This window comes from Culicoides brevitarsis, chromosome 1, assembly GCF_036172545.1.
Source record: "Culicoides brevitarsis isolate CSIRO-B50_1 chromosome 1, AGI_CSIRO_Cbre_v1, whole genome shotgun sequence".
In the NCBI taxonomy this organism is placed as follows: Eukaryota; Metazoa; Arthropoda; class Insecta; order Diptera; family Ceratopogonidae; genus Culicoides; species Culicoides brevitarsis.
Window position 1 is genome coordinate 20290241 of NC_087085.1, and position 27329 is coordinate 20317569.

Here is a 27329-nt window from a genome sequence, read left to right on the forward strand (position 1 = left end):
GTTTAAGAAAACCACTTCCTGAGATTTTTCCGTCGGAACACAGTACCTGTCACAATTTGAGACGAATGAAAGTGATAAATCGAAGAAATTGGCGTTTGAGACGAATGAAAGTGATAAAATCATAAAGTAAAAACACAAAATACAGAAAAAAAATCTCTGGACCTTTGCGAGTTAGTTTCAGACTGAATTAGAGCAGCTAATTATACAAAAAACAGTAAAATGGTGAGAATCCAGTGTCTTCCACGCGACAAACATATTTTGAGTGCCGATTTCATGTTAATTTCCTGCCAAAACTTGAAAGTGTGTTAGGCGAAAATTTTGCATACGAATCATTTTTCGGGTCGTCAATTCCTGAAAAATTGCTTTGTAATCAGGAAATGTAACAAAATCCGGAATTTCAATGCACAAAATGAATTTTTCAAGTGTTACAAAGGAAACAAAGAATTGAATTTACGAGATTTCATTCAAGTTCAAAGATTTTCTTACACACGTACGACGTGTACTTTGGAAAATGTCTTCCCAGAGAAAAGAAAAAGTTTTTCCACTGTACGTGTATGTGTGTCTCGTGCCTACGTTAGTGATAACATTTCCGTTTATTGATTCGCGATTTAGATTTTTCGGGCAGATTTAAGGTTTTATCGGTCGTGATTCATCGAATAATCGCTCAAAATATGTTTTTTTTACGTTTTGCAAGAAAACGGCCTACACGTCAACGAACGCGCCTTTCTTGCAATGCGTCGCCCACCGTGGCACCTTTCGCAACAATTTATTCATGATTTAATTGCGTTTTTTTAGGCTGGCATAGCTGAAAAGTTCACCTCGTTAATGGCACGACCAAACGAAGATCCCAACGATGCGGCGGCTCCGTGGTACATCAAATACGGCGCCCGCGTTATCGGAATTATTGGAGCATTCTGTAAGTGTAATTTTTTCTACCGGTAATGTTCTGATTAACTTCGGACTCTGTCATGTAGAACGAGTAATAATTAATTATTATTGTGTTACATCGATCGATATTCAGCTGTTTTTTATTGCTCCTTAGACGATAAGATAACGACGACGCATCACTAATCGATTTTTTGTCTCTATTTTCAGTCTGTATTTTGTTTGGGCTGTACAACTGTATTAGTATATTGTTCGCCAATGTCAGTTGCCTCGTCTCCGGCATCCTGCAAATTATTCTAGGGTTTTTGGTGATGGGTGTCGAGGCACCGTTCTGCTGCATGTTTATTGACTACGTGCAAGTGGTGTCGAGCAAAGTTGATTCGCGACCTTTGTGGAATCGTGCTGCGGCGTATTGCGCGTAAGTATACATGATATTTTGATATTTACACAGACTGAAAATATCTTGATGCGAAATTTAGATAAAAAAATTTTTTAAGATTTTTTGTAGTATGTTGTAGTTTTGTAGTAGTATAGTAAGATTTGTTTTAGAAAATTTTGGTTTTATTTCCATTTAAATTTTTCCATTTAAAAATTTAATATTTAAAAAAAAATTTGATTAAAAATTTTTTGTACATTTTAAAAAAAAAATAAAATAAAAAACTAATTTTTTTCATAAATTTTTTTATATAAATTTGAAAACATTTTAATCATTTAGGCCGCTCCAAATGAAACTCAATAGTTTTGTCCGATGCTCCATTTTAAATTCGAAAATCCAATGGGGCAAAATAAAAAAAAATTAAAAATTTTATCAAAAATTACCGATTTTTGGTGTATTTTCATAATTTTTCAACAAAATTTATAGAAATTTTTTCAATTTTTAGTAATTTTTGTATTCAAAATCGTATTTCGACATAAAATTTTCTTTAAGAAATAATTTTCAAAAAAATTAATGAATTTTTTTTTTCAAAAACAATTTTGACAGTTATTTTTATGATATTCATTTTTTTTCAATTTTAATTAAAATGTATTTAAATCAATTTTAATATACAAATATCAATGTAAAAAACTCAAAATAACAATAATATTGATTAACGATCAAAATTTTTTTAAAAATTTGGCATTTTGTATGAAAAATAGTATTTAAAATTTTTTATTTTTTTGCCCCCCCATTTTTATTTCAAAAATTTTGGACAAAACGATTGAGTTTCATTTGGAGCGGCCTTACTTTATTTTGGAAAATTCTTTTAGAATATTCCCAAAAATTTAATTTAATTTAATTTACATTTTTTTCCTTCAAAAATGTGCAAAAATTTAAATTTTTCTCTATTTTGCGATAGAATCTCTAAAATATTCTAAATAAAAAATGGAAATACAACTCTAGAGCATTTTACGTATTATTATTTATTTTTCGATAAAAAATAACTAAAACCTAATTTTTTTAAAAAACATTTATTTTTTTAGTCTCGCCTGCGTTCCCGTCTTCATCTGTCCCGGCTTGGCAAGTATATTCGCTTGTGGTCTCGTTTTCGGATGCGGTGTTCTCTATGGCATGATTGGACTTGGAAAGAAGTGAGTATAAAATTTTTAATAATAACTTTTAACTCCTAAACTTAAAAATTAATCATAACTTTTGTAACTAAAAAAAAACTGAAGTGAAGTGGTGACTAACTCTCAATCATTTTTATCTCTCATTTTTTCCATTTTTACTTTTCATTCGATAAATCTTCGTTAAATCTGTACAAAAAAAAATACCAAAAAAAAAATTTAAAAGGGGATCACGTGCTGATATGGCTGCCGTTGCCTCACCAAATGCTATGTCACCAACTGGAGGAATGCAACCCTCAACAGATCAGCATTCCACTTTAATGGAAGATCCGGATGTCTGGCGTCCTTAAGTTAATTAATCGTCTAAATAAAATTCACTCACACATTCCTACACATACCAAACAAAACGATTAAACCATAAAGCAACATCCACCTTCATATCAAGAAAAAACGACATTCCTAGAAGTATTTAAGAATCTCATTCCAACGCATTGCCAGAAAAAAATTAAGATTCCAATTAAAAATTGATTTTAGCGTTTAAAAAAAGGCACATTTAGGTGAAAGACAATTATTTACTTACAACGATCAATCATTTACTTGGAGACTTTTCGGATCTTCGACATCATGCGAACGCGAAAGAACAAAGGCAAATATTTTTTTTACACTAAATTTATTAAACAGTCCCGTATGAATTGTTTAGCTTTTGTATTAGCATCGATTTTATTTTTTTTATGGCATTTGATTACCATAACCAGGCACTTTCATGCACATTCATGTCGTTTATAGATATATTTTGTATCATCAATTTGCATGTGAATTAACATTATTTTTAGTATTTTTCTAACAAATAATTTTCGTAGGTGATTTTTTTTTCGTAGATTCGCACAACGTAACATTTATTTTTAATAAAAAAAATATTTTTTACCGAAAACTAACGATTTTAATTTTTTTCAGGGCATCACGTGAGGAAATGGCTCAACGTGCGAATACGCAACAACAAGCCCCGAACGGTAATAATAAACCTATTCCATCAAATATAAAATCAAATTTGGTTCAAAATGCGCAACCAATGGCTGTTTCAGGAGCTCCCGGATTCGACAGCAACGTGTAGTTTCGTCATGGGCTCCGGATAATTCTTGACCAGTTATAATTTTTCACCTCTTTGTAATTTACTATTAGTTAATTTTAAGAGACATGAAATGGAAAAGTGATCTATAATACATTCAAAATTCTTTAAATATATATTTTTTTCAAGATTTAGATTTTTTTGTTGAAAAAATGTGATTAAAAGTTATTATTATATTTTTTTACGAGAACAGCCATTAACAACTGTTGTAAAAATGCATGGAGATATTCCGAAATTGAACTGTTTAAAACTTAAGACAATGATTGACTGTATTAAAGTTTTTTTTTCTTTTGTTGTAATATTAATCAATGAACATTAGGAGATTGATGTAATTAATTAATTAATAGATAAAATGAACAGACTGTAAAAAATAATTCTATAAAATAATTTTAAAAGTTATAAATTTAATAAAATCTATTTTTTACATTTTTAAGGATAAAAATTGTTATTTAACAATAAAATTACCTTAAAAACGTTCAAAAATTAAATTTTATTAAAAATTTGAAATTTTTAAAAATTATTCATAGATTTATTTTTTAATTAAACAGCTGTCTTCAAGTGTATTAAAGTTATTAAATTGTATTAAAGCCTTTAAAAAATTATACAAATATATATAATTTAAAATATTATTCCAAAAATTAACATAAATAATTATAAAATCTACTAAAAAAAAGTGAAAAAATCAATTAAATCAATTTTTGTAGATGTGTCATTACATTTACTGCCGGAACATTTTCTGGGTATGTTATAAGAGACTATTGAATGCGAAATTAATATAGAAACTCATTTCAAAAAACAAAACAAGTAAAACATATACAACAATATTTAAATAAATAAAGCAGTGTTTAAAAGTTAAGCAAGAGAAATTTAGTGAATAAATAGTTATAATAATTATAATGATAAAAAATATAAATTAAAACAGTAAATAAAAAAAAAAATAAACAAAAAATAACAATTAAAAAAAGTAATAATAAATAAATAAATAAAGAATGAATATATATGAACAATAACTTTCATCGCTATAAATGTGTAGAAGAAAAAAAAGTATATTTATGTACAACTTCATATTTTCGGACGAAACACTTTAGTAGCTAGCGAGGCGTATTTTACAACAAAAAACATACAAAACACCCATCCACTCTATTATTATACGTTTACTATAAACTATAATCATACGAAATAAACACTCCACAGACAGACAGACTGAAAAACATGCCATCATGACACACAAACAGTAAGTATTTTATTATATAAATTTATTATTTTTCTTTGATTTAACTTTTAAACTGCAACAAAAACGGCTTCATACAATTTCTATATGATTTATATTTATTATTTTTTTATAACATAACATTATATACATACTGTAACAGGTACTAAAACATACAAATACATACGATTTGCGAATTTTATGAATGTAACTTTTTCCTGTCATCCTAAAATATTATATATAACTTATAAATATTGTGACTTTGCTAATTAATTATTAACTTCTTTTCTGTACTTTATGTCGAAGTAAATGTTATTAAAAATTAATTGTTTCGAATTCGAACAAGAAGTACCTGCTTCTATTAGAACAGTGGACTAATAAATGTGATCGTTACGCTAATGAAGAAAAAAAAATCAATCACTGCAGGACAGAAATCTTAAATTATATTAGATAACATACATATCGTTGAAAAAATGATAATTTTTAACATTAAGTTGTGTTTAATTGTTTGCCGAGTGCTTTTTCTGTTTTGGCCTGCACATAAAAAGTGCAATTAATTAATTGGATAAAATAAATTAAGAAAGCGAATTATTTGCTCATCATATATAAGATAAAACATTAAAAAACATAATAATATAAACGGTTATAAAAAATATACATAAATTGGCATCATTGTTGCATATAATATTAATATACATTAAACATACGTACGTTTTTAGAAAAATAAATAATTGCAAATGTTAGGATGAAATAAAATATTTACCGATAAATATAATACAATATGTTATATACACGAAACTTAAAAAAAAGAAATAACATTATAACAATAAAGCAGCTTTAGTTTAAAGAAAAGAAAAAAAGTTATTATCATCTGTGTTTATAAACATTATTCAAAAAAACAAAAGTATTGTGTTGAAAAAATCCAAAATATGAAGAAATTATGTTAAAAAGATAAATAAATTAAATAAAAACGGAATAAAGATAATAAATAATAAAATAAATAAAAATTCAGAAAATCTGTGAAACGAGTTTGGTTTTACTGAAGAAAAAATTAAATATAAAATGAACAACATTAGGATTAAATTTTAATTCAAAGTTGATTAGACAAGTTGATAAATGGTCCAAATATAACATTTTCCGTTTATTAATAATATTTCCTGCTGACGTTTATTCTTATTTTTTTCAACACGCATTACAAAGAAAAATGGATTTTTCAATGTTTGATGTCTGTCTGTGGATGAATTGTGAAATTATTTCAATTTTAGATTGAATTCTTGGGAAAATAGAATATTTTTATAAATATTGTTAAAAAATTAAATAAAACTCTCAAATCGGTAAGTAACACAAACATTTTTATCGTTTACATTACATTTAAAAAAGATATATTTAATTGAGTAAAGATATTTTTAATGAATATTGACAAGAAAACAAGAAAGATTACAGTTCTAAATCGAACATTAAATAAGAAAAGTAAAAATCAACAATAAATAAGGTAAGATAAATTATTTTAAAGACAAAGGAAAGAAATGGTTTTTTCAATCCAACCTAAAATGATTAAGGCACATAATTCTAAAATTGTAGATTCCACGAAAGTCAGTAAGTATAGACCGCTATGAAAATTTAAACATGACTGAATGTGTTTGAAAGCCTACTCTGCTTTGTATTACAAGAATTTGTATAACATCCGTACAATAATAACGAGACACAAAAGCCAATCAACCAAGTGGTCTGGAAGTATATAGGACATCATAACATCTCGTGTGACTAAACTCTATCTTTTCGAGGTTCTTAATCAATTTATGATAACAATGAGTTCATTCGATGTCGCTTATTAAATACCGAGGAATTGTGAGAAACAACAAAAAGAAACAGTCAAATAAACGTTTTCTATTTTGCATTTAAATTCTGAAAAATAAATTATGTAGATTATTGTCACCTAAAAAGAATAAAAAAATTTGTACAGAATATAAAAATGACCAAAATGCACTTTAATTCTTCGTTCGTTTCAAAACGAAAATCTTTAAAATCTCCTTTCAAATAAACTCCCCTGTACCATCGTCATTTAATTTAAACCTTTTCCGTCTATTTGTATTTAAAATTTACGCAAGACAAAGCAAGTGCACGTCGTGTAAAAACATATGTAGGCACAAAATGCTTCTACATCACCGTTCGCTCGCTTTTTATTGTGAATGTTTGTTTTAACGATAAAGATCATGATTATAGACTTCTGTGTACACACTTTGAATAATGATCTACTCGCCTCGGTTTTTTGCTCTGCGAAGCAGCAAGTGCGTTACGTTGCCAAAAAATGAATGTTGCCGGGAAGTTACCCCTATTATTTACTTAAAATCTCCAAATTGCATTAGTTGTGTACTTTACACCCTCTTCTTCGCTGTGTACGAGCGTCGACGGTATTGCACGTGATTTAACATTACATTACATTATGCAAATCGAGAGAGAGAGAGAACGGGAAAAACAGGAATGAAAAGGAATTCACTTTTTATTATTTAACAGAACCAAGTGGAGGAAATTCGGAGAGATTCCCCTTGAAACGTTTTCTCGAAACATTTATTTGATTGTGTTGCGCTACAAAACGATATTACATCACCAATAAATGAATGAACATCACTCGCTTTTATTCGCAATGAATTTCAAAAGTTTTCTATTATTAATGGTTTACAATATATTGCCCAAGTGTGTGTCTATGTGTGAGGGTGGAGGAGTTTTTCAATGTGTAATTTATACAAAACCCTAGAAATAATTTCATTTTTTCTGCTATTATTTGCTTTGTACATCACATAGGTCCTGCAACAGAATTTTTTATTGTTATTCATTTCTATTTTTCTTCTTTTGTGTGGAATTATTTACCGCTTTAATGCACGCGTTCCTGATTATAAACCATAGGAATTATTTATGGAATTTACTTCTGTGCGTTAATAATTTACGGAATTAAAGAAAAAAAAACTTATTATTATTAAAAATGTTACTTTTACATGAAAATTGAGGCTTATAGAAGCCCCGAAAGCCTGTTTTATAAATTAAAATAAAAATTCATTTTCATTAGGTTGATGCAATTAGGAAAAATGTTTCACATTAAATATTTTGTTAAAAATAGGGACTTTCAGAAAAATTTTAAAATTATAATAATTAATTTAAAATTGTTATAAAATTAATTAATTTTTAAAATTAAATAACTTAAAAAAATCGAAATTTAATTAAAATCCTAATGAAAAAAAATCCACTTGTTTCAACCTAATGTCCCATTATCATCATTAATTCAAATGTAATTTATTGAAATTTGATAAATAAATGCAATTTTATGCGACAATTATTTAAATCATTATAAAAGTCGCTCACAATTTTGCATTAATTACAAATTGCATGCCGATAAAATTTGACAAATTTTTAAGTTTATCTGGCTTCGCAATTATATTTCTGGTATAATTTATTATTTAATTGGCAATAATTTTAATGTTTTATCAGAACAAAGCTCATTTAGTGTCTACTTATTTCATTGTTATCATGAGTCACGGTTGCAAATTGCAAATAGACTCTCTGACTAAATATTTGTAAGTTGATAAAATTCCTCTTTGTAAGTAGTCATCTTGAGTCTCGTGTTTGACTTGATTAATATTTTATACGTGTTTTAATATTTTAGTCATCTTCAAAGGAAAGTCCTCATCTAGATTGTTGTTGACATACATTCTTGACGACATTTCCTTATGTACTGTGGTTTAAAATGAGGTGACTTTAACTTTTTTGATTGATATTCAGAACTTGAGAAGTTATTTCAGCTTTTAAAAGTAAATTTAAGCTATGAATATTCTTCAAGTTTTTTTTATTAAATTCATGTACCTAAACTTTGAAATGCCTTAACTCAAATTCTGCGTCACGAAATATTTTCAAGTTTTTTGCAGGTTGTCAAATATATCTATGAGAAGGATTACAATTAAAAATTACATTGATTGCATACTTTTGAGGGCTGATTCCGAATTTTGAAAGAAAAAATATGTCAACGGGTGGAACGAAGTATACGGGTCCACCTGTTGACCATAAATTAGCATTTTAAAGTAAAATTTTTACTACTTTTGAACTTTAGGATGACATAAAACACTCCAAATATGACAGAATGAAATTTATCTCAACGATGTACGAAAATAGTTTCGCAAGTTTGTGTCCCAAAGTCAGGTAAGTAAATAATTTATCAGACGTTTTCTTACTTCCTTAGACATGACCGTGCCAGTAGTAACTTTCTGAGTGTGGTAAATATTTGTAATCCACTGATAATCAACGGCAAATGATAAGAAATGAATGATGTGAATGAATCATCTCGTGCAAAAACGTTGCAAAAGGTGAACAGACGACAAAAGATGAGTTATTTCCGTGTTTGTTGTGCGAATGTCATCACGTTGATGTTATTCACCCTTCATCATCTTACTTTCGCCTGCAAAATTCTCACTTTTGTCTTATCGCACTTTTACAGTGTTTGCTCTTTTTTCGCTTGACTTTGAGCCAAAAATCAATAAATACCTCACTTTTGCTCGATTGAGTTATCCACCCACATCCACGACAAACACAGTTTTATTGTCATCCGGAAAAATGTGACACAAAATAACATAATGATGAACGTAAAATTGCATGACAAGACACAAATACAATGGAAATTACATAAAATTCTGTAACAATAGCGAAACAATTTCAATTCACTTTTTTTTTCGTGAATTTACCCTACTCGGTGCTGAGTTGAATTCAATTTCAAAAAGGATGTCGTTTTGATGGTAAAAGTCAAAATTAGATTAAATACTATGTCGTCGTTACAAAAAGCACAGAGGAGTCTTTTTTTTTGCTCGTAGGTGGTTTATTGGGGCGGACGATTGTAGTAACGTTATTTATTTTAAGGTAATTTCGGCAAAATTTAGCGCAGACAAAGCGTTAAATGGATTGGCAATGCTTTGATGTTAGAACAGAGCGGAGGTATTTAGAAAATGATAGCATTTTGTTTAAAAAGGAGGGGGATGACAGTTGCGTGAAATGTAAAGGGAGTCAACTTTAATCCGAAATTTATTAAAAAAAAACTTTTCATTTTTTTAATTTTTTTTTCGTGTGGATAAGCTTAATTAATGCGAATTTCGTGTAATAACAATAGATTTTCATTAAAATCTCAAATCATGTCTTATTCTCTCTGGACGAAGAAAAAATCATTTCCTGTTTTCTTTTCTTCTTACCTCAAAAAAAAAAAGTTTTGAAAAGTAAGCAAAAGCAAACATTTGTCACCTTTTTGTTGATTTTTTGTCATTCTTAGGTAGGAATTCCCTTCACATTACTTTGATCATCCATAAATCACCCAGTATTTAATCGAAAATATTTTAAATTCAATTATTCTGCTCATAAAAGAACAATTTAAACGCAACTTCGACGTCCTACCAATAAATATTTTAAAAAGCAGACGATAGAAAAAAAAACACAAAAAGGAAACAAAGTTCAATATCTTTAACTTTAACAAGGGACTATAATAATGTCGATAATTGTATTAAACTAGTATCGGACCAATTTGCTACGAAACAACTTTTTGTACAAGTTTCAATTGTATCAACTTCCGTCCCTTCCTTTTTTAATTCAATTCTAAATATATTAGTTCCTATTATTATCATCATCAATTTCGGTAAGTTATTTTGTGTGGAAGAAGGTAAGAAAATTTTTACTCAATATAAAATCTGCTACTTTACGACCTTGAAAAGATTGTTTGTTTAATTTTAGGATTTAGAAGAAAAAAAAACATATTAACAGATGTCAGACGTTCAAATTAGGTAAGAAAGAAGAAATTCTATGCAGCTCAAAATTTATGGACTTGTGTAATTTAAAGATTTTTTGTTTTTGAAGCATGAAATTTTAATTTTTAAAACAGGTAGTGAGCGAACAAGAAAGTTTCTTTGATGATTAACCGGAAAAAGGGTAAGAGAATATTTATGATTCATTTACGTAATTTGATTAGAAATGCATCGATGGAAGTCTCGACGGGAGCAGAAGAGATGGAAGCAAAACAGAAGTTTTTTCAATGGAATGTTTTAGGTAAGAAATATTTTTGCTTTTCAGATTTAAAATCTTCTGAGAAAAGAAGATGCAAAAAATATAGGGCTTAAAACCTAGAACAGCCTGCTATCTGAAATCAAACACGTTCCTTGAGTCATAGTTGCTTTCCTAACTGGACATGCTAGATTGAATAAATTAATGAGTAGAATGGGTTATAGGAATTCAACAGATTGCAGAATCTATCACTCAGCAGAAGAAACAGCAGAGAACATTTTATGCGATTGTCCTTCTTTGGAACACAAAAGAATTTTGCTTTTAGGAAGCACGAATGGTATTATGGATCGTGAAGAATTTAGAGACTTCTCACTGAAAGAAATCTTTTCTTTCTTAAAAAGTGTCAGCACGGTTACGAAACAGGTTATGAAACAGGTTACGAAGAAAGAAGTCATCAACTCATTCAACCTTATCAATCTTTCAAAATCGCGAGATGTCAAAAAATTCTTGACATAAGCATCTAGAATCGAACCAGAGTTTTTTACTCACCGAGCGGATGTTCTGAGCATTAAACTATGTCTAAACGGGAACTTTCTTCTGCTATCTGGTAAGCGTATCTTCGAAAATATACGTAAATCTAAATGAGTCAAACATCATCCAATAAGATGAATTTGCTGAAAATTTCTTTATTTTTAGAAATTTTTTACCACAAATAGTTTGTTGTTTTCAAATCTTCTCTAACATCACCAAATGTTTCATTAACGTCCTTTAAAACATTCTTATCAGTATCAATCATTCCTTTAAAGACCAAAAAATGTTTCGAGTATCAAATAACATATAGTCATCAATATGCCACACAAATACCCAGAAAAATCGAAATTGTATCCTTTATGTTGTAATTCCTCGTACATTTCGTATATCTACATTCTGAGTAACTGTAAAAAGTCTTGGATATCAATCTAGGAAGTATGCTCGTAAATGCATGTTGAAACAAATTTTTGTTTCCTCTCCCAAAATTGAAAAAAAAAATCTATAAAAAAATGCTGCTCGCTTCGTTTTCGTAATCCGTACAAAATTCGACAAGATTTGGGACACCAAGGACATTCATTGAATCGAAGTAACATGATCCTTCTTTTGCATACTGTTCAAGAAATTGATTTTTATCTGTGTGTCTTTTCATCGTATTCACAAAATTGTATACAGATTGATTCATGCTGTTCTTCTTCTTCTTTTCTTTCATTTCGTTTAACAATATGCAAAATTACTGGACCCAAAAACCTAGCACGTTTCCAATCAATTTACTTTTGTAAATATTCGTCTTTAAACGGAGCACAAAGCTTTTAAGGCACTCTCACAAAAGCAATAAAATGCAATTTTGTTTTGTTGTTAAAAATTAAAGCATATTAATCAACATTCATCAATTGGTAGTTTACCTAAACCCAAAATACTTCAAGTGTAACTATTGTTAATTTTTGTGCTACCTTTTCTTCTTTCGTCTTCGGTACTTTTTTTTTTGTCTTTTGTGTTTGAAAATTATATAATAATATATCATTTTCAATCCCAGGCTTCGAGGTGTAGAGGGATTTGTGTTTATTTATTTATTTGTTGTTAGTCGTTACTTTGTTGCAAAAGATGGACAAAAACGATAAAAATGAACACAAAAGTATCGAAAACGTAGGAGAGAAAAGTGAAACTCAATAAAGCAGAACGAATTTTTGAGTCGAGCCGACAATCAAACGGAATCCAACACCGAATGTCTTTTCAAACAAATTTGAGTCGATGTCGCTGTGCGGTTGTGTAAAACATTCAAATGTTGTAAAAAAAAATCGAGGTCTTTGGGTCAAAGATAGATGATCATGATTTATCTCCGCTTTGAAGGCAATTTATTAGAATTTTTTATTTTTTTCTTTTATTACAAGGAATTTTTGGTTCATTTTTTTCGTATGCGGTAGACCAGAAATGTCTTTGAATGCAACAATATGCAAGTTAGTAGCAATGTTTTTTTGTTGCTTAATTAATTTTTTATAGCGCCAGTGCCATGTAACGCCCATGGAAATATTTTCTTCATTTTTTCGTGATTTATGTCTTTCTCGAAGAAGATTTTTATGGCAAGACAGATGTTTAGAAAGTGACGTATGTGCAGTTCAGCTTCATTAAGACCGTTGTTAAGATATTTTATGTTAATAATTGTTAATTAGTGGTTGGAAAGAAAAGGTTTGAATGAGGTGTGGAAGAAATATTTTTTGGTAAAGTATGATTTATTAGCTGATATTAATCTTATTGTGGTGAGATACGAACGTAAATCGCATTTTTTGACTTTTATGAATTATTGAGCATTAAAAATAAGTAAAATTAGATTTTTTAGTTAAAAAATTAAATTTGATGAACAAAAGTGCCCAAAAGTATGCAATTTGTCACACATTATGGGGAGGGATGTCACCCCCAAAAATTTATTTTCAATTAAAATTTAATTTTGAAGCTAATTAGAAACATTTTAGAACAAATTGGGGACAAATTCAAATGAAAATTAGCTTTAAATGCATTTAGTTGCAGATTAAAACAGATGCTAATTCCATAATTGACAAACTTTTCATCGCTTAGCAGCTTAAATTTCATCATATTTATAAAGTACAATTTCATTCCCCGAAATTATTATTAATAATACTGAAAGCAGTTCATGACCCACTTCAACAAAAGCCAATTTCATACAAATAATAATTCATAAATAAATTTTTGGCCGAAATTATCGTTATCGCTCACGTTCATGTTGAAATCGATTTTACCCCAAAATCAACAGTAAAGTGCATCAGAAATGAGCAATCACCCACATTTCGGATAAACGCGCACTATTCACTGTTAAAATATGTTAAAATCTGATAGGCGTTTCTCATCACTCGTGTCCCCGGAATATATTTCCTACATCGCAGCGAGATAAACCAAATTATTTATTGATGAGACCAAAATTTAATATTAGAATTGCATGCACAACCGCACTCTGGTACACATGAAATTTGTAACGAGGTAGACGATTTAATATCGAAAATTGATGATTTCACGGTAGGTTGACAGAAATTGCATTCACATACGATTGTAATTCAATTTTCAATCAAAATATGCCCTTTTTGGTTCTTGTATAATGATAATATTTTAGTAATGCTCGAACGTGATTAAACTCCCGGTACGGACTGAAATGTTTGCACGCATTAATGTAACTGATTAGTTTCGAATGCGTTTGCAAATAAAATATAAATATTTTGTGTCCTACGAATTGTGATTAAAATTGTATTATTTGTGTAGGTAACTCTGCATTTGGTGTGTCAATTGTTGTGGAAAATATCGAGATAACTCACGTTTTGCGCTCGAACCAGAATATTTGCTGTTATCTCGGAAACTCTTTTGTTGTTGTAGGTTGTTTGCGTCTCGTGGGAATAATTTGTGCAATGCCAACGTACACATGGGGGTGAGTTTAATAATTTTGTTGAGCAGGAAGGCGGCAAGTCAAGAACGAATTTAAACCTGTTTTTATGAAACGAAGGAGGAATCAAAAGGAATGCAATTATTTAAAAAGGGCAAGTGAATTCAACCCTCATTCCTCCATTGTGGAAGAAGACAGAAGGAAATTCATATTTTAAGAAAAGATGGAAATGTGGGTCCGATTGTCTTGTATTGTGAACAGGAGAAAAATGAAATATGAGTGGTAAGTATTCAGCAATAGGATCATAGGAGGAAAGTCTTTAATATTTTTGAGGCATAGGGTTCACTTCCCTTCCCTCCCCTTTTTCAGCTTAAAATGTACTAAAAATTACAAAAAGACCCGAAAATGGACAAAAAGATTTTTTTATTGATTTCCCCCCTTGATAAATTTGAAAAAAATATCAAACTCCTAAAAGTATGCAATTTGCTTTTTTGGGGAGGGATGTTACCCCCATTTTCTATTTTTATTTTTTTTTTTAATAAATTAATTTCAAATTTAACTTCCAAGTGAGAAGTTTTCAAAATTCTATAAGAATTTCCAAAAATGATTAAAAATTTTCTTAAATTAATTGAATTAAATTCATTTTGTTTGATTTCCCAAAGCAATATTTTTAAATAAATTGCATAAAACTCACGCCACCCTAAAACCGAAAAATGAATATCGAAACCACCACTTTTCTTCTCCATTTTCCGCAAACCGGTATGATAAATTTTTGTTTGAAAGTTAAAATTTTAAATGACACGGAAGATATATGGGCAATTGTATTGCATCGTAAGTGTCTCGTGTACATGGGTCTTCCACAGACAGTTAAGGCATAATCGCACGAGACACATGCAAATAACAATAAAAAGACAACAACCGTTTAAAGAGAGGGGGATTATAAAATGTTACAAGTGTTTTCCTTGTTTGCATCGCACACGGTACACAAACGTAAGTCATTTAAAAGTCGGGTACGATACAAAAACCACTTTGAGTAATTAATTTGTGGATGGGTGAGGATTATGAAAATTTTCAATTGCTCATAAGAAAAGTGTTTTTGCACATTCAAATTGAGGATGTGGCTTTTTGTCTGTTTCTGTCGGAAATGTCAAAAGTGCATTCACCTAAGAAGCCTCAAGTGTCTGAGCTGAAATGAGGTACTAATGCCCGATTAAGATCGAATCGTCTGTCTGTCATCATTCAGAATAAAAAAAGAAAATAAAAATGACACGCAGTCATAATAAAAAAAGTCTCTTGTGTTACATTTTTTTTTGTTCTGAACAAATAAAAATATAATAGTAGAGTAATGTGAAGCACTTAAACATCACTTTACTCCTATCTTTAAACATAATGCCACACAATTCACGCAAAGGGAAACCAAAAAACGTAAAAATATGGATCGTGAAGTTGCATAAATTTTTTGTGTTTAATTTTTATTTGTTTATTTATTGTTCTAATCCTTTCGAAATGAGAAGGAGCGAGAACATAAAAAGGTCTGGACATATGTTTCAATGTTTTTTTACTTCCCTGATGTTGTTACCCTCGTAGTTGTTTACAATGCTGTCGTGTGCAATTAGTTCGAGCCTTTATCTAAGTAATGGCGTTCGAGGAAAAAACTACGAGGAACGCAATAATAGTTAGTCATGCCTTTGGTGTTCTGGATGGATGCTCCTTGTGGACTAAAATTAGGTGAGTTTAACTAATATTTAAGTTGAAATTTTAAATTCTTATTGTTTTAGGTTCCTTTCAACCCAAGGAAAATTAGCCAACAACTTAATGAAGACTTATGAAAGGAAAGTCGTAGACTTTCTGTCACTTCTTGGGAATAAATACATACTGAAGTGACACTACTGACACAATGAGCCAATGTGAATGCCAAAAACTAACTACTAAGCAAAAGCTTCTAATTTTCTCCGTCTGCCAAAATACTGAACTGCAAATAGCCAGAACTCATTTTTTATAAGAGAGCGAGTGAGTTCAACAAGATCAGTGTTGTGATTGAGTTGTCAAGTGACTTGCGCCTCGCCAAAGACCAAATCAAGGAGTACGTCAAATGCCAGTATTTGCTAAGATAAAGTTGCGAGTGAAAAAATTATAGTTTGAGATCTTTTAGAAACCCTACTATGACAGTATAATCTGCGAGTGAAAAAATCTAATATCATCCTTTAGTGTCCTATAGTATAATGAGTGACTCCTGTCATCATTCACGTACCTATTCTTTGTAATCCAAAAACAATTTTCATATCCTTTATTAATATCATCAACTTGATATTCCAGGGACGAATTTTACCTCTTTTCGTTCCACAGGACTTTCTACGGGTGCTCGTTATTTGACTAAATACCTCTTTAACATATGTTTGACCGTTGCAGTACAAATGATATGCGTATGATTGTTATTGTTTCGTGTTCTTCCATTGTGTTTTTTAAAAAAATATAAAAGCCCAAAAGGTAAAATGGTAATAAAACACATTAACATACGATTAGTGAGGTCTATAAATATTATGGAAGTCAAATAGATTATTCGGTTGCTTGTGAATTGAGTAATCAAGGCATTTCAAGGGAGATTTCGTGCTTTTTAAACTCTGATTAAAAATTCAAATCCCAATAAGTTGGTCACGCAATAAGTAATCTATCGAAAAAATGTCTAATGGACTCTTTCTGCATTAACCTAGTTTTTGATTGTTGTACACTTTTGCAATTAGTTGAGGCATTAAAGTTATGAGTGATACGCTTTTTATTTTAATTTGCTTTCCCACCAACGACATAATTATAGTTTGGTCACGCGGATGACGTTTAACTGTTCGAAATGTTCTGACTGATTACTTAGTCATAAACAGTTCACACGTATACATGTTATAAATCATACTTATATGAGAGTGAACCGGAATCGGACTTAATTCACCCCCGTGTGATGTGTGCGACGCACGAGAGACAGGATATGGAAGTGAGTTGTTGCGTTATTGGTGGTGAGGTACAAGGTGTATTATGTCGTGTGAACAATAATTGTTAATGATGCATGCAATTACCAATAAAATGTGGTTAGAAGGTGGTTTACCTCCGGGATGATAGCGTGAGGAATTGTGTTGGTGGTTTGTTATCTGTGGGAAAATTTCGATTAATTTTTCTCCACTTCAATTCTGTCAGGAAGGGAAGAAATTAAAGTTAGAAGTCAAAAGATTTAAAAATAATTTTTCATGCAAAAGATTTTTGATTTTTCGTAAATTTGAATTAGGAAAAGAGCGATTTTCAAATTTTGGTCAATTTTTTAAAAGAAATTTAAGAATTTTTAATTTAATTTTAAAATAAACTTTATTTTAAAAATTGAAAATTTTTTGTTAAAAATTATAAATTACTTGAAAATGTGTACATTTTGAATTTGAAAAATTACCGTTAAAAATTTGAAAATCGCCTTTCGCTAATTCAAATAAATTTTTCATTATTCGGTGGCATCACTTTGGGTTTTTTGATAATTAGTGAGGATGAATTTCTGTACAGTTTAAAAAATTTTATCTGTGTTTAAAAAATTTTAAAGCGCGTGGCGTCACGTATGACCAAACATGTGACAAAAAATTTAGATAAAAATATCTATTTTCTGACCATGCAAAAATTTAGCTTTTTCAGTAGTCAATCAGAATTATGACGAGAAACAGTCTATTTTTGCTTTTATTAGTACATACCTTCGTATTAGTTTATCCCATTTGTTTTAAATCCTTTGAGCCATCGGATTGTTGTCCAGAATCCACTCGCGAAGTCGATATCCTGATATTAGGTGCAGGAGCTGCAGGTTTAGCAGCTGCTCGAACAATAAAAAATCACGATCCAACGATAGATTTCTTGATTCTCGAAGCTAACAACATTCCCGGAGGACGTATAAAAAATGATTTCATGACAAATGTCGATCCAGAGGAAACGGAACTTGTTGAAATCAGTGCTGGAGCTCAATGGTTACATGCAGTAGCGAATCCATTACACGATTATGCCGAAGAAAAGGGACTTTTAACAGATTTGGAGAGTGACGAAGGGCTTGGAGTGTTTTTGAGAGATGATCATGTGAGAATGAACGACAACTTTGTCGATATGGTTTATGATTTTGTCGGAGAAATTCTTGAAGATGTGAACAAATTTGCAAATCAATCACACATTTATCGAAATTATCCAGATTCGCTGAACGAATTCTTGGATTCCGAGTTTGAAATAAAAATTCGAAGACTCAAACCACGTGACCGAGTTGTTGCGCGCCAAATTTTAGATTGGCATAAACGTTTTCTAGCCATCGATTGGGCAGCGAATGACTTCAAAAAAATCTCCGCCAAAGAATTTGGTCGCTTTTGGTTGATTCAAGATAGTTGGGAACATATCAACTTCAGAAACGGCTTTGCTGAAGTTATGCATTTACTTGCGGAGGAAATTGGTCCCGAAAAAATCGAATACAATAAATTAGTTGAGAAAATTTACTGGGGAATTGAACAAAAATCAAGTTCGAATTCGAAAAATTTTCTCGGTGACGAAAATAAGCAAGTTCTTGTGAAAACCGCTGATGGCTCATTTTATTTGGCAAATCATGTAATTGTGACTTTTTCTTTGGGAGTTTTGAAACGTCATCACGAAACGATGTTTGAGCCAAAATTACCTTTAAATCATAAAGAAGCCATTGAATGTCTTGGCTTTGGAGCAATCACGAAAATTTTCCTGCAATACGAGTACAACTTTTGGCGTGACGAGGAAGGACTTCAGTTTGTCTATCGTGAAAATGAAGATTATGAGGAAAAATCTTGGATTCGTTACATGACGGGCTTCGATAAAGTCATTTCTGGCAAAAATATGTTCCTTGGATGGGTTGGGCAACAAGGCACAGTTGAGATGGAAAAACTTTCGGATAAGGAAATTATTGATGAGCTCGTTGGATATATTTGTAAATTCACAAAGAGACGTTTTCCGTATCCAAAGCGATATTATGTGTAAGTTTTTTTTAAAATTAATTAATTATTTTTAAGAATTAATTTTACAAATACAATTTTTTTCATTCATTCTTTTAATATTTAAAATATTTTTTTTTTGTTTTTTTTTAATTTAATTTTTTTATTACATTTGTGGAATAAATTTTTTTTGAATTATTTTTTTAAAATTATTTTTTTTGGAATTAATTTTTTTAATTTTTTTTTTATTAAATTTCTTAAAAATTTTTATTTTTTTTATTATTTTTTTTAAATTTAGTTTTTTTAAATAAAAATGTTTTTTTTAAATTTAATTTTTGGACACAAATATGTTTTCAATAATTTTTAAAAAATTATTTTTTGGATTAGGATAGTTTAAAAAAAAATTATTTTTTTTTTGAATTTCTGTTTTTTTTTGAAATTTAATTTAATTAATTAATTTTATTTTTTGGATTTATTTTTTTTAAATTAAATTTTTTATAGTTCCCGTTGGCACAACAATCCCCTCACACTCGGTAGTTACAGCTACGCTTCCGTGAATTGTGATTCCAAGGGCCTCACTGGAGATGATCTCGCGCGTCCTCTTACCTTCTTTGACACTTGGGGCACCAGCTCATCAAATTATTTCATGGAACACGGAAAGCCTTTGTTACTCTTTGCCGGCGAAGGTGTTAGTGAACATTATTTTTCCTGCGCACATGGTGCCTACTACAGTGGAGAATCCCAAGCTAATGTCATTCTAGCATATAAGAGTCGTTACGTGACACAAACTAATTAAGGCCTCAACACCTTATCACCGATTAGGTCTCACTTGAGAGCACTTTAATGTCGATTATGTAAATTTTCCGTTACCATTACGCAGATGGCAGTTGATCATTTGTCATTTTTCTGACAGAAATGTCTTTATTTTTCCGGGTTTTTGTATCATTTTTATTTTCATTTCCACTGAAAACGGTCAAAAAAGATGAAAAATGCAAGATTAAATTAACTCAAAATGCGTTCAACCAAAAATTTCATTAAAATTTCCCTCTCTTAACTACCGCCAAACTTCAAAATTAAATAATTTCGCCGACAATGCACCACACAAAAAGCCTAACTATTTAATTTAAAACAAATTTTGCCAACTTCCTATTTTATATGATGTTAGAACATTATCTCTATTCAATTATCACAAATATTTACTCGGTACGGTGCTTTAAATTGCACGCGCTCACGATAATATCGCACGCATGAAATACTCGCCAAATATTACCTCCAGTTATAACATTCAATATTATTATGCAAACATTCCCATATACGACGATGACGACGATTAAATCTAATAAATAAGCTCAAGTGCATGCCGTCGCGTTATTAACAGCTGATTAATTTTCGCTTATATGCGATTTCATTCGAAGACAGATATTTTCAAGTGCACACACAGAAAAAAAAACATTCAATAGACAAATTACCCTCCAGCGATATATTTTTACCACGAAGAGTCCCCTTGTACATCGCGAGAAGACGAAAGATTTCAACGATGGATTCGTACAAACGAAATTTCATTCATGAGAAATTTTATTCTGTTCATTTTTGTCGTGCGTGAATGAATGAACGTGTTGCACGAAAATATCGTTTTTTCCCTTCTACACGTTGTATGGGCGCCGCACAGCTACAGAACGCCAGAACGATGAATGAAACTTATCGTTTTGTTTTGAAAATAACAGCACAGACGATGTTACAAACAATCAGTAGTCGAACAGACGTCGTTGATGCCGGTGCAACAGAACGTTGTTGCTTCACTCTGGAATAAAATTTACGAGAAAAAAAAATAAATAATTGCCGAGAAATTAAAAATATAAAAAAAATCATAAATTATTTAAATAACAATTAATTTTTTTTCGTGCATATCAAAGTGACGTATTGTTATAATAATAAATTTTAAAGAAAATAAAATTTAAAAAAAATTAAATTAAATATTCAAAAAATATTAAAATTTAAAAATTTGATGAATTAAATAAATGCAGTTTGATCGATAATAAATTTTAAATAAAATAAAAACTACAATAATTAATTTAATTGGATTAATTTGAACCGTCATAAACTGCTGATTGATGCATAAATACAATAAAAATATCAAATTGGAGTGTGAAAGTAATAAATAAACAAATAATAAAATTATCCAAAAATTACGTAAATAAATAAAATAAATTATGTGAATGAATAAAAATAATATTAAATTAAAATAATAAAATTTTACTGCAAAAATTAAATAAAATTTAATATTTAAATTAAAAAAAATAAAATAAAATAAAATAAATTATGAACATGGATACCGAATCGCGAATCACCTTTGAGATTCCGTCCAGCATCGATTTGGACAGTTTAATCAAGACCAACAATTATTCCCTGCTCTTCAGTCAGCTTCACAGCGCTGACACTTATGGCAGTAATCGTCTCGTGAAAGACCTTTTTAGTAATCGCAGCAAGACGATGAGCGATATCGAATATGAGCGTTTTATGAACGAAGTTTGGATCACACTTGTGCTGGTGCTGTTTATCCTGTCGATTGTTTTTTGCCTGTGCTCCTGTTTGTTGTACCATAAATTCAGACAGTGGAAACGAAGTGGTAAGCGGAAAAATTTTTTTTTTGCTTCAAGAAGAAATCGATATCGTGATAAATTTTATTATCATTAAATGAATTACTGAATGCGATATGGAGACGTTTGGAAAGACAATTCAATTCATTTTAATTTATTTATTTGTTGTTTTGTATTGCATTGTTTTCCAGCGAGCGACACATCGAACAATCAACTAAATACGAACGACGACGACATCGACACATAAATCAATTAAAAATTCTTATCTTTCTTTTGCATTTGAATCTATACGTTTTTAGTATGGAATATGTGCGTGATTTGCGTAAAATGAGATATCGATCTGATATCGTAGTAAATAGAGGAGTAGACTACAATAAGTGATAACGTTTGACGACGCGATTCGACGTCATTCTTGACTATATTTGCGTCTTTTTGAAATTGTGAGAAATTTATAATTCGCTAATTGAAAAATTTGCGAAAATAGGAATTTTTTATAAAAATATAAATTAATCAAAATCGAAGTTTGTAAAAATCCCAAAATAATTAAATATGGTTTTGGAACATAAATTTGATTAAAAAATTAAAATATCCTAAAATAAAAACAAAATAAAATTGAAATAAATAAAAAAATTGGCAACCCTGTATCAAAAGTTAATTTGAGCTCCTATTTTTGGGATTTATTATTTATTTTTAAGCCCTGAAGGTCAAAAAAAAAAAAATTCAGGGGCAAATTTACAATTTTTTTTAAATAGTGTCTTCTAAAACTCTTAGAAAAATTTTCTAAAATAATAATATGAATTTTTTAGAAAAATATTAATTAATTAAAATTAAAGTTTGGAAAAAGCCAAAAATAATTAAATATGGTTTCAAACATAATCAAAATTCAAACATTCTTGATTAAAAAATTAAAATTTCCTAAAATAAAAAAACTTTTTATTTTTTGTAAAATTTCTTAGAATTAAAAAAAGTTAAATTAAAATAAAAAAAAATGGCAACCCTGTATTTAAAATTAATTTTTAGTTAATTTGAGCTCCTATTTTTGCTATTTATCTATAGAGCTACCTAACCTAGTATGAAAACTTGGCTTTTTAAGCCCTCAAGGTAAAAAAAAATCAGGGGCAAATTTTCAAATTTTTTTGGACTTTTAAAAATGGTGTCCTCTAAAATTCTTAGAAATTTTTTCTTAATTTTATTTTATTGAAAATAATTTTTTATTTTAATAAAAAAAAATAAATAAAATTTTGAAAAAGTTTCTATGAATGTTAAAGGTCTCTATTTTTAAAACCCAAACAAAAAAACCTTTAATTTTTTTCTCAAAAAAAAAAATGTCATCCAGGGTTGCCAAATAAAAAAAAAATGCGAGACACAAAAATTTTCCACAAAGCACAGATTTTTATTACTTGTTTGTTGTCCAAAAAGTAAACGACCAGTAAATTAATAAACAATTTATTAATAATCATAAAAAAAATCTTATCATAGGTTGCGGTACGCGATGAATGTACGGGCGCCTGATGGACTATAAATTTTTTTTTGTTGTGGCACAATCACGTCAATATTAATTAATATTTAGATTGAAAGTCGCAAAATCATAAAACAAAAGGAGGACAATTACGTCACAAATTGATTTCCAAGGCAAGACACACCCATGAAAGTATTAATTAAATTTTTAGTCGTCTTCGAAAATTTACAAAAAAAACCTTTTATTGATAAGATTTTTTTTTGGCGGAATTTCATCAGAAAAAAACGTGTCTTGTCTTATCAAGTTCATTGTCACCTTCCTCATACGCAAAATCTTATCTCTCGCACCGTTAGTACGAACGCTATAAAGGATTATTTTTGAAACATAATCAATCAATGTTATAACGCGTCTAAGTGTTTGCCATATATAGAACAATCACGGAAGAATATTTTCTATCTAGAAACATAAATAAACAGCTAAACAACTGTAACTCATTTAAAAGTTACATCATTGAATTCAATTCACTTATGTACATGACATTGATCTAATCAGACATCGATCGATCGTTTCCAGCATGAATTGTATTTATATGAGGAAAATAAATTGTTCGTATTATATTTTTCGAATAAACATTTCGCGTTTTTTTTTGTGTTACTTAACGGCAATTCATTGTTTTATTGTGTGCATCAATTTGGCATCTTTGACGTTTAGTAAAAAACAGAAAAGTGAGAAATGATGCAATTTGTTATGAAATTTCGCTTCTACTTGATAAAAAAGGGTCTAAACGTGTAACTTTTATTTTTTGTAAAATTCAATAAAAATTGAATTTTACAAAAAATCAAAAGTTACACGTTTGCCCTTTTTTTCAAAACAACAAGAAGCGACATTTTCCCAACATTTCACATCATAGTGAATATTTTCATGCATTGTTATTAGGAATTTGTTGCAATGCGGTTTGTGTGTTGCTGTTGCAAATTACAATGTTTTTTGTTTGTTCATAAATTTGGTCGCTTGTGAACATCCTTTTATTGGCAATTTCCACGTAAAATTACTAAACAATTTCAATAGGTTACTAGTGCCAAATTTCCTTTTGACTTTGGCTCGGCAAGGTCGAAACTCTTTTTTTTATTTTTAATGGATTGACGCACAAAGACCCACTTTAAGCGGACGCAAATATTTGTTCACTTCAAGTTAATTCTTAAAAAAAAAAGATGTCGATGTTTTGTCATTAATTAACCCGCTTGATCTTACTTTCGCATTCTTTTTAATGGGTTCGCAATAACGTACGAGTCAAGTATTATTTATTGGTTTTATTGTGTGTAATTTAAGAGGAGCTACGACAATGTTCAATTTATTTAGAACATTTATGATAATGAAATACGAACTAAGTAAACATTTTTTGTGCAATTTACATTTCACGCGAAACAGTTGTGATAAATATTAATTATTGTCATGAGTTTTAATGAAGGTAATCGAGAGAGATCGTACGTAAATGACAAAGTTTTAAATTACGTTATTTATTTAAAAAAAATTAGGTCATTACAATTTTAGATAATGTCAATTCTATGTTTCGATTTTTTTTTCTAAATTTAGGTTTAAACTGCAGAAACTGAAGAGAGTTCAAAGTTTTTTAAAGCTTTAATGAATCACAATCAAGAGTTTTTTTCGTTTTTCAAAGACGAATTTTTCTAAAACAAAAGAGAAAATTCGTCCTTTATTTGACCTTCAAAGAAATTTTCAAATAACTACCCCATAAGGTTCTGTATTTAAAGCCATGGGCTGGCCTTGGGTCTGAAAATAAGGCCCTAAGGATCTGGAGATAGATCTTATAATTAGATAATTAGATAGATTTTTATAATTTTTATACAAAGGGGCATTGCTCTTTAATGAAATGGCAAGAAAAGTGAAAACAGATACTGAAATGAGTAAATTTAAGAAAGAACTAGAAAAATATGTAAAAAGTGATATTAATGCATGAAAAAAATGACAAAGTTAGAAAATATATCAATTGATTCAAATCATCGCAAGATGGAGACCAGCACAACAATAACATCAAAAATAGAAACAAAAACTTGTAAAGGCCTTATTACAAAAATAATACAAACGTGATAATTAGTCCCGCAAAATAAGAAATGAATGATGGATATTTTATTTATTCTTTAGAAATTAGAATAAATATAAAAACGATTGACGTCCATTCATGCGACTCCCGCGAACTAGTCGTGGAAAATTTTTACAACTTTTCTGCTTGTCAACAACAGCGAAGACAATCGAGTGTAATTAAAATTTGTAACGAAGTTCAAGGCTTTGCGGCTTTATTCCGTCAACAGCTAGACAACAACAAGGTTCCTTCAAGGAGGAAATTTATTAATTATTCACGCAGTTTTATGGCAGTGCGAAAACCTTATAAGGCTTTTGTGCAGCAGTAGCAGCAGCAATGTCGTCCATGGGAATCCCCTCCAAATGTTCGGATAAACAAGCAATTACGGTTCAATTGATATTATAATGTGCAACATTCAATAACACGACATGGCGATAAACTGTAGATAAATGCATGCAAAAAGCTGTTATTAAGTCTTTATTGTAAATGCTGCGTTATAGAGGCTGTTTGAACGGCAATAATCAATCATTTGCATCTCAGGTCGTTGCAACGTGTTATTTATTTATACTTTTACAAATTTACTCGTGCAATATGAAAAACTTGACAATTTTGAATATTTTATGAGACGAAAATTGTGTCTCTGGTGCAATATTCTTCAAGTAAGAAGAGAAAATGACATTTTATGAACAAATTTAAAATTTATGAATGAAAAATGTCTTCATGACTTTAAATTTTTGTCAGAAAATTTGTAAATGTCAATTCAAAAAATGACCGTTAAAAATTTGGAAATTGCCTTTTCGGTAATTCAAACGTAACCTATGTGTCCATGTTTTGTGGTTTTGCAAAATAAAACGCTATTGACACAAAAAACTCAGTAACCATTCAATGTTAAGGTTGACCATATCGGAGATTGTAAATGTCAGAGTCATTGAGGTTAAGCAAATGCGTTTGATGGCATTTTTTATTTGCTTTTTCTTTCTTTTTCTCGTCTCGCGTTGTCGTTCATATCGTTGAGCACACACACTTACAAGAGATAAATTTTATTTATATTTTACTTCTAGAGGTGATTCACTCCTTTTTTACAGCTGATAAGAGTACTATTCACATGCTGCTTTGTCGTGGATAAATTTTTATTTATTTTGTGATGCATTCTTCGCTCGCACAGATTTTTCTTCTTTCTCAAGCGCTCTTTGGGGAATGTTTGTACAGTGAACAGATGAAGAGAAGCAAAAGTGTTGTAAAACTTTCATAAAAATACTTTGCAAAAATTGCTTGTCGTCTTTGTACGAGTCTATTTTCACAATATTAGAGAAAAATTGTTCGAGTTTGACCTACTTCTGTCCATTAAAACTGAAAATAATAAAAAAATCGTCTCTTTTTTAACGAAGTTGTTTAACAATTGAATTGAAAAATGAAAAAAATAGGCAGGCAAGAAAACTGCAAGTAATTCATTTCTCAACTTTCGACATTCGTTCGACATTTCTATTGACCCATTGTGGTGTCTTGTTAAACTTTCGTTTTCAGTCGAGTCATCTCTTTATTTGATGTTTCTTCATTTCAGAGAATAACAATTTCATTAACATCTTCACTTTTGACCAATTTCTCTCTTCTATGTGAAGAAAACTTTTACAGAAAAAAATGTCACATCATCACACTTTCAATGCACTCGCCCGCTTTTATTACAGCAATAATCATGTGCTGCACACGAATGACACATAATCTTCTCGGCTAATCATTATGACGAACATAAAAGCACGAATTCGTAGCATTGTGTGCCCCGTTATTGTTATGAGTGGAGGTAAAGATGCCATTTTTACAACATTTTTAGGTGCAACGAGGGAGGGCCCTACATATTTTTTGTGTTATAACGAGGTGAAAGTCCATTCCGCAATGAAACTCTTGACGTTCCCAGCATCTTTAACCTCAAACAATGTAAAGTTCAGCCAAACTCGTCGACCTTTAAGCGTCAATCACGATACTTCCATGAATTCACAAAAGTTAATTAATTTTCA

The 27329-nt window shown here is 29.9% G+C and overlaps 3 protein-coding genes across 6 annotated transcripts in view; all 3 read left to right on the top strand.

Moving 5' to 3' along the window:
- Nucleotides 1–107: 107 nt before the first annotated feature.
- LOC134838297 (calcium channel flower-like) lies at nucleotides 108–3686 on the top strand. 4 transcript variants are annotated; one of them, XR_010162351.1, is made up of 8 exons: nucleotides 108–222; nucleotides 796–916; nucleotides 1096–1303; nucleotides 2347–2454; nucleotides 2657–2895; nucleotides 2965–3076; nucleotides 3385–3440; nucleotides 3513–3686. XR_010162351.1 is itself a non-coding variant. In XM_063853815.1 (6 exons), the coding sequence occupies exons 1-6, from the start codon at nucleotides 220–222 to the stop codon at nucleotides 3539–3541; spliced, it is 525 nt and encodes a 174-aa protein (XP_063709885.1). In that variant the 5' UTR covers nucleotides 108–219; the 3' UTR covers nucleotides 3542–3686. The 4 variants fall into 4 exon arrangements, 2 of the variants coding, with proteins under 2 accessions (XP_063709885.1, XP_063709870.1); XR_010162350.1 differs by having other exon boundaries at nucleotides 2657–3076; XM_063853815.1 differs by lacking the exons at nucleotides 2657–2895; nucleotides 2965–3076.
- A 12201-nt stretch (nucleotides 3687–15887) lies between these two features.
- LOC134837421 (spermine oxidase-like) lies at nucleotides 15888–21069 on the top strand. The gene is made up of 3 exons (XM_063852795.1): nucleotides 15888–15933; nucleotides 17915–19202; nucleotides 19662–21069. The coding sequence occupies exons 1-3, from the start codon at nucleotides 15888–15890 to the stop codon at nucleotides 19954–19956; spliced, it is 1629 nt and encodes a 542-aa protein (XP_063708865.1). The 3' UTR covers nucleotides 19957–21069.
- A 416-nt stretch (nucleotides 21070–21485) lies between these two features.
- Nucleotides 21486–27329, top strand: part of LOC134837422 (protein commissureless 2 homolog) — a 50913-nt gene continuing 45069 nt past the window's right edge. Inside the window, exon 1 of the mRNA XM_063852796.1 lies at nucleotides 21486–21786. Coding sequence (XP_063708866.1) covers nucleotides 21486–21786 — 301 coding nt within the window. The remainder of the gene's footprint in view (nucleotides 21787–27329) is intronic.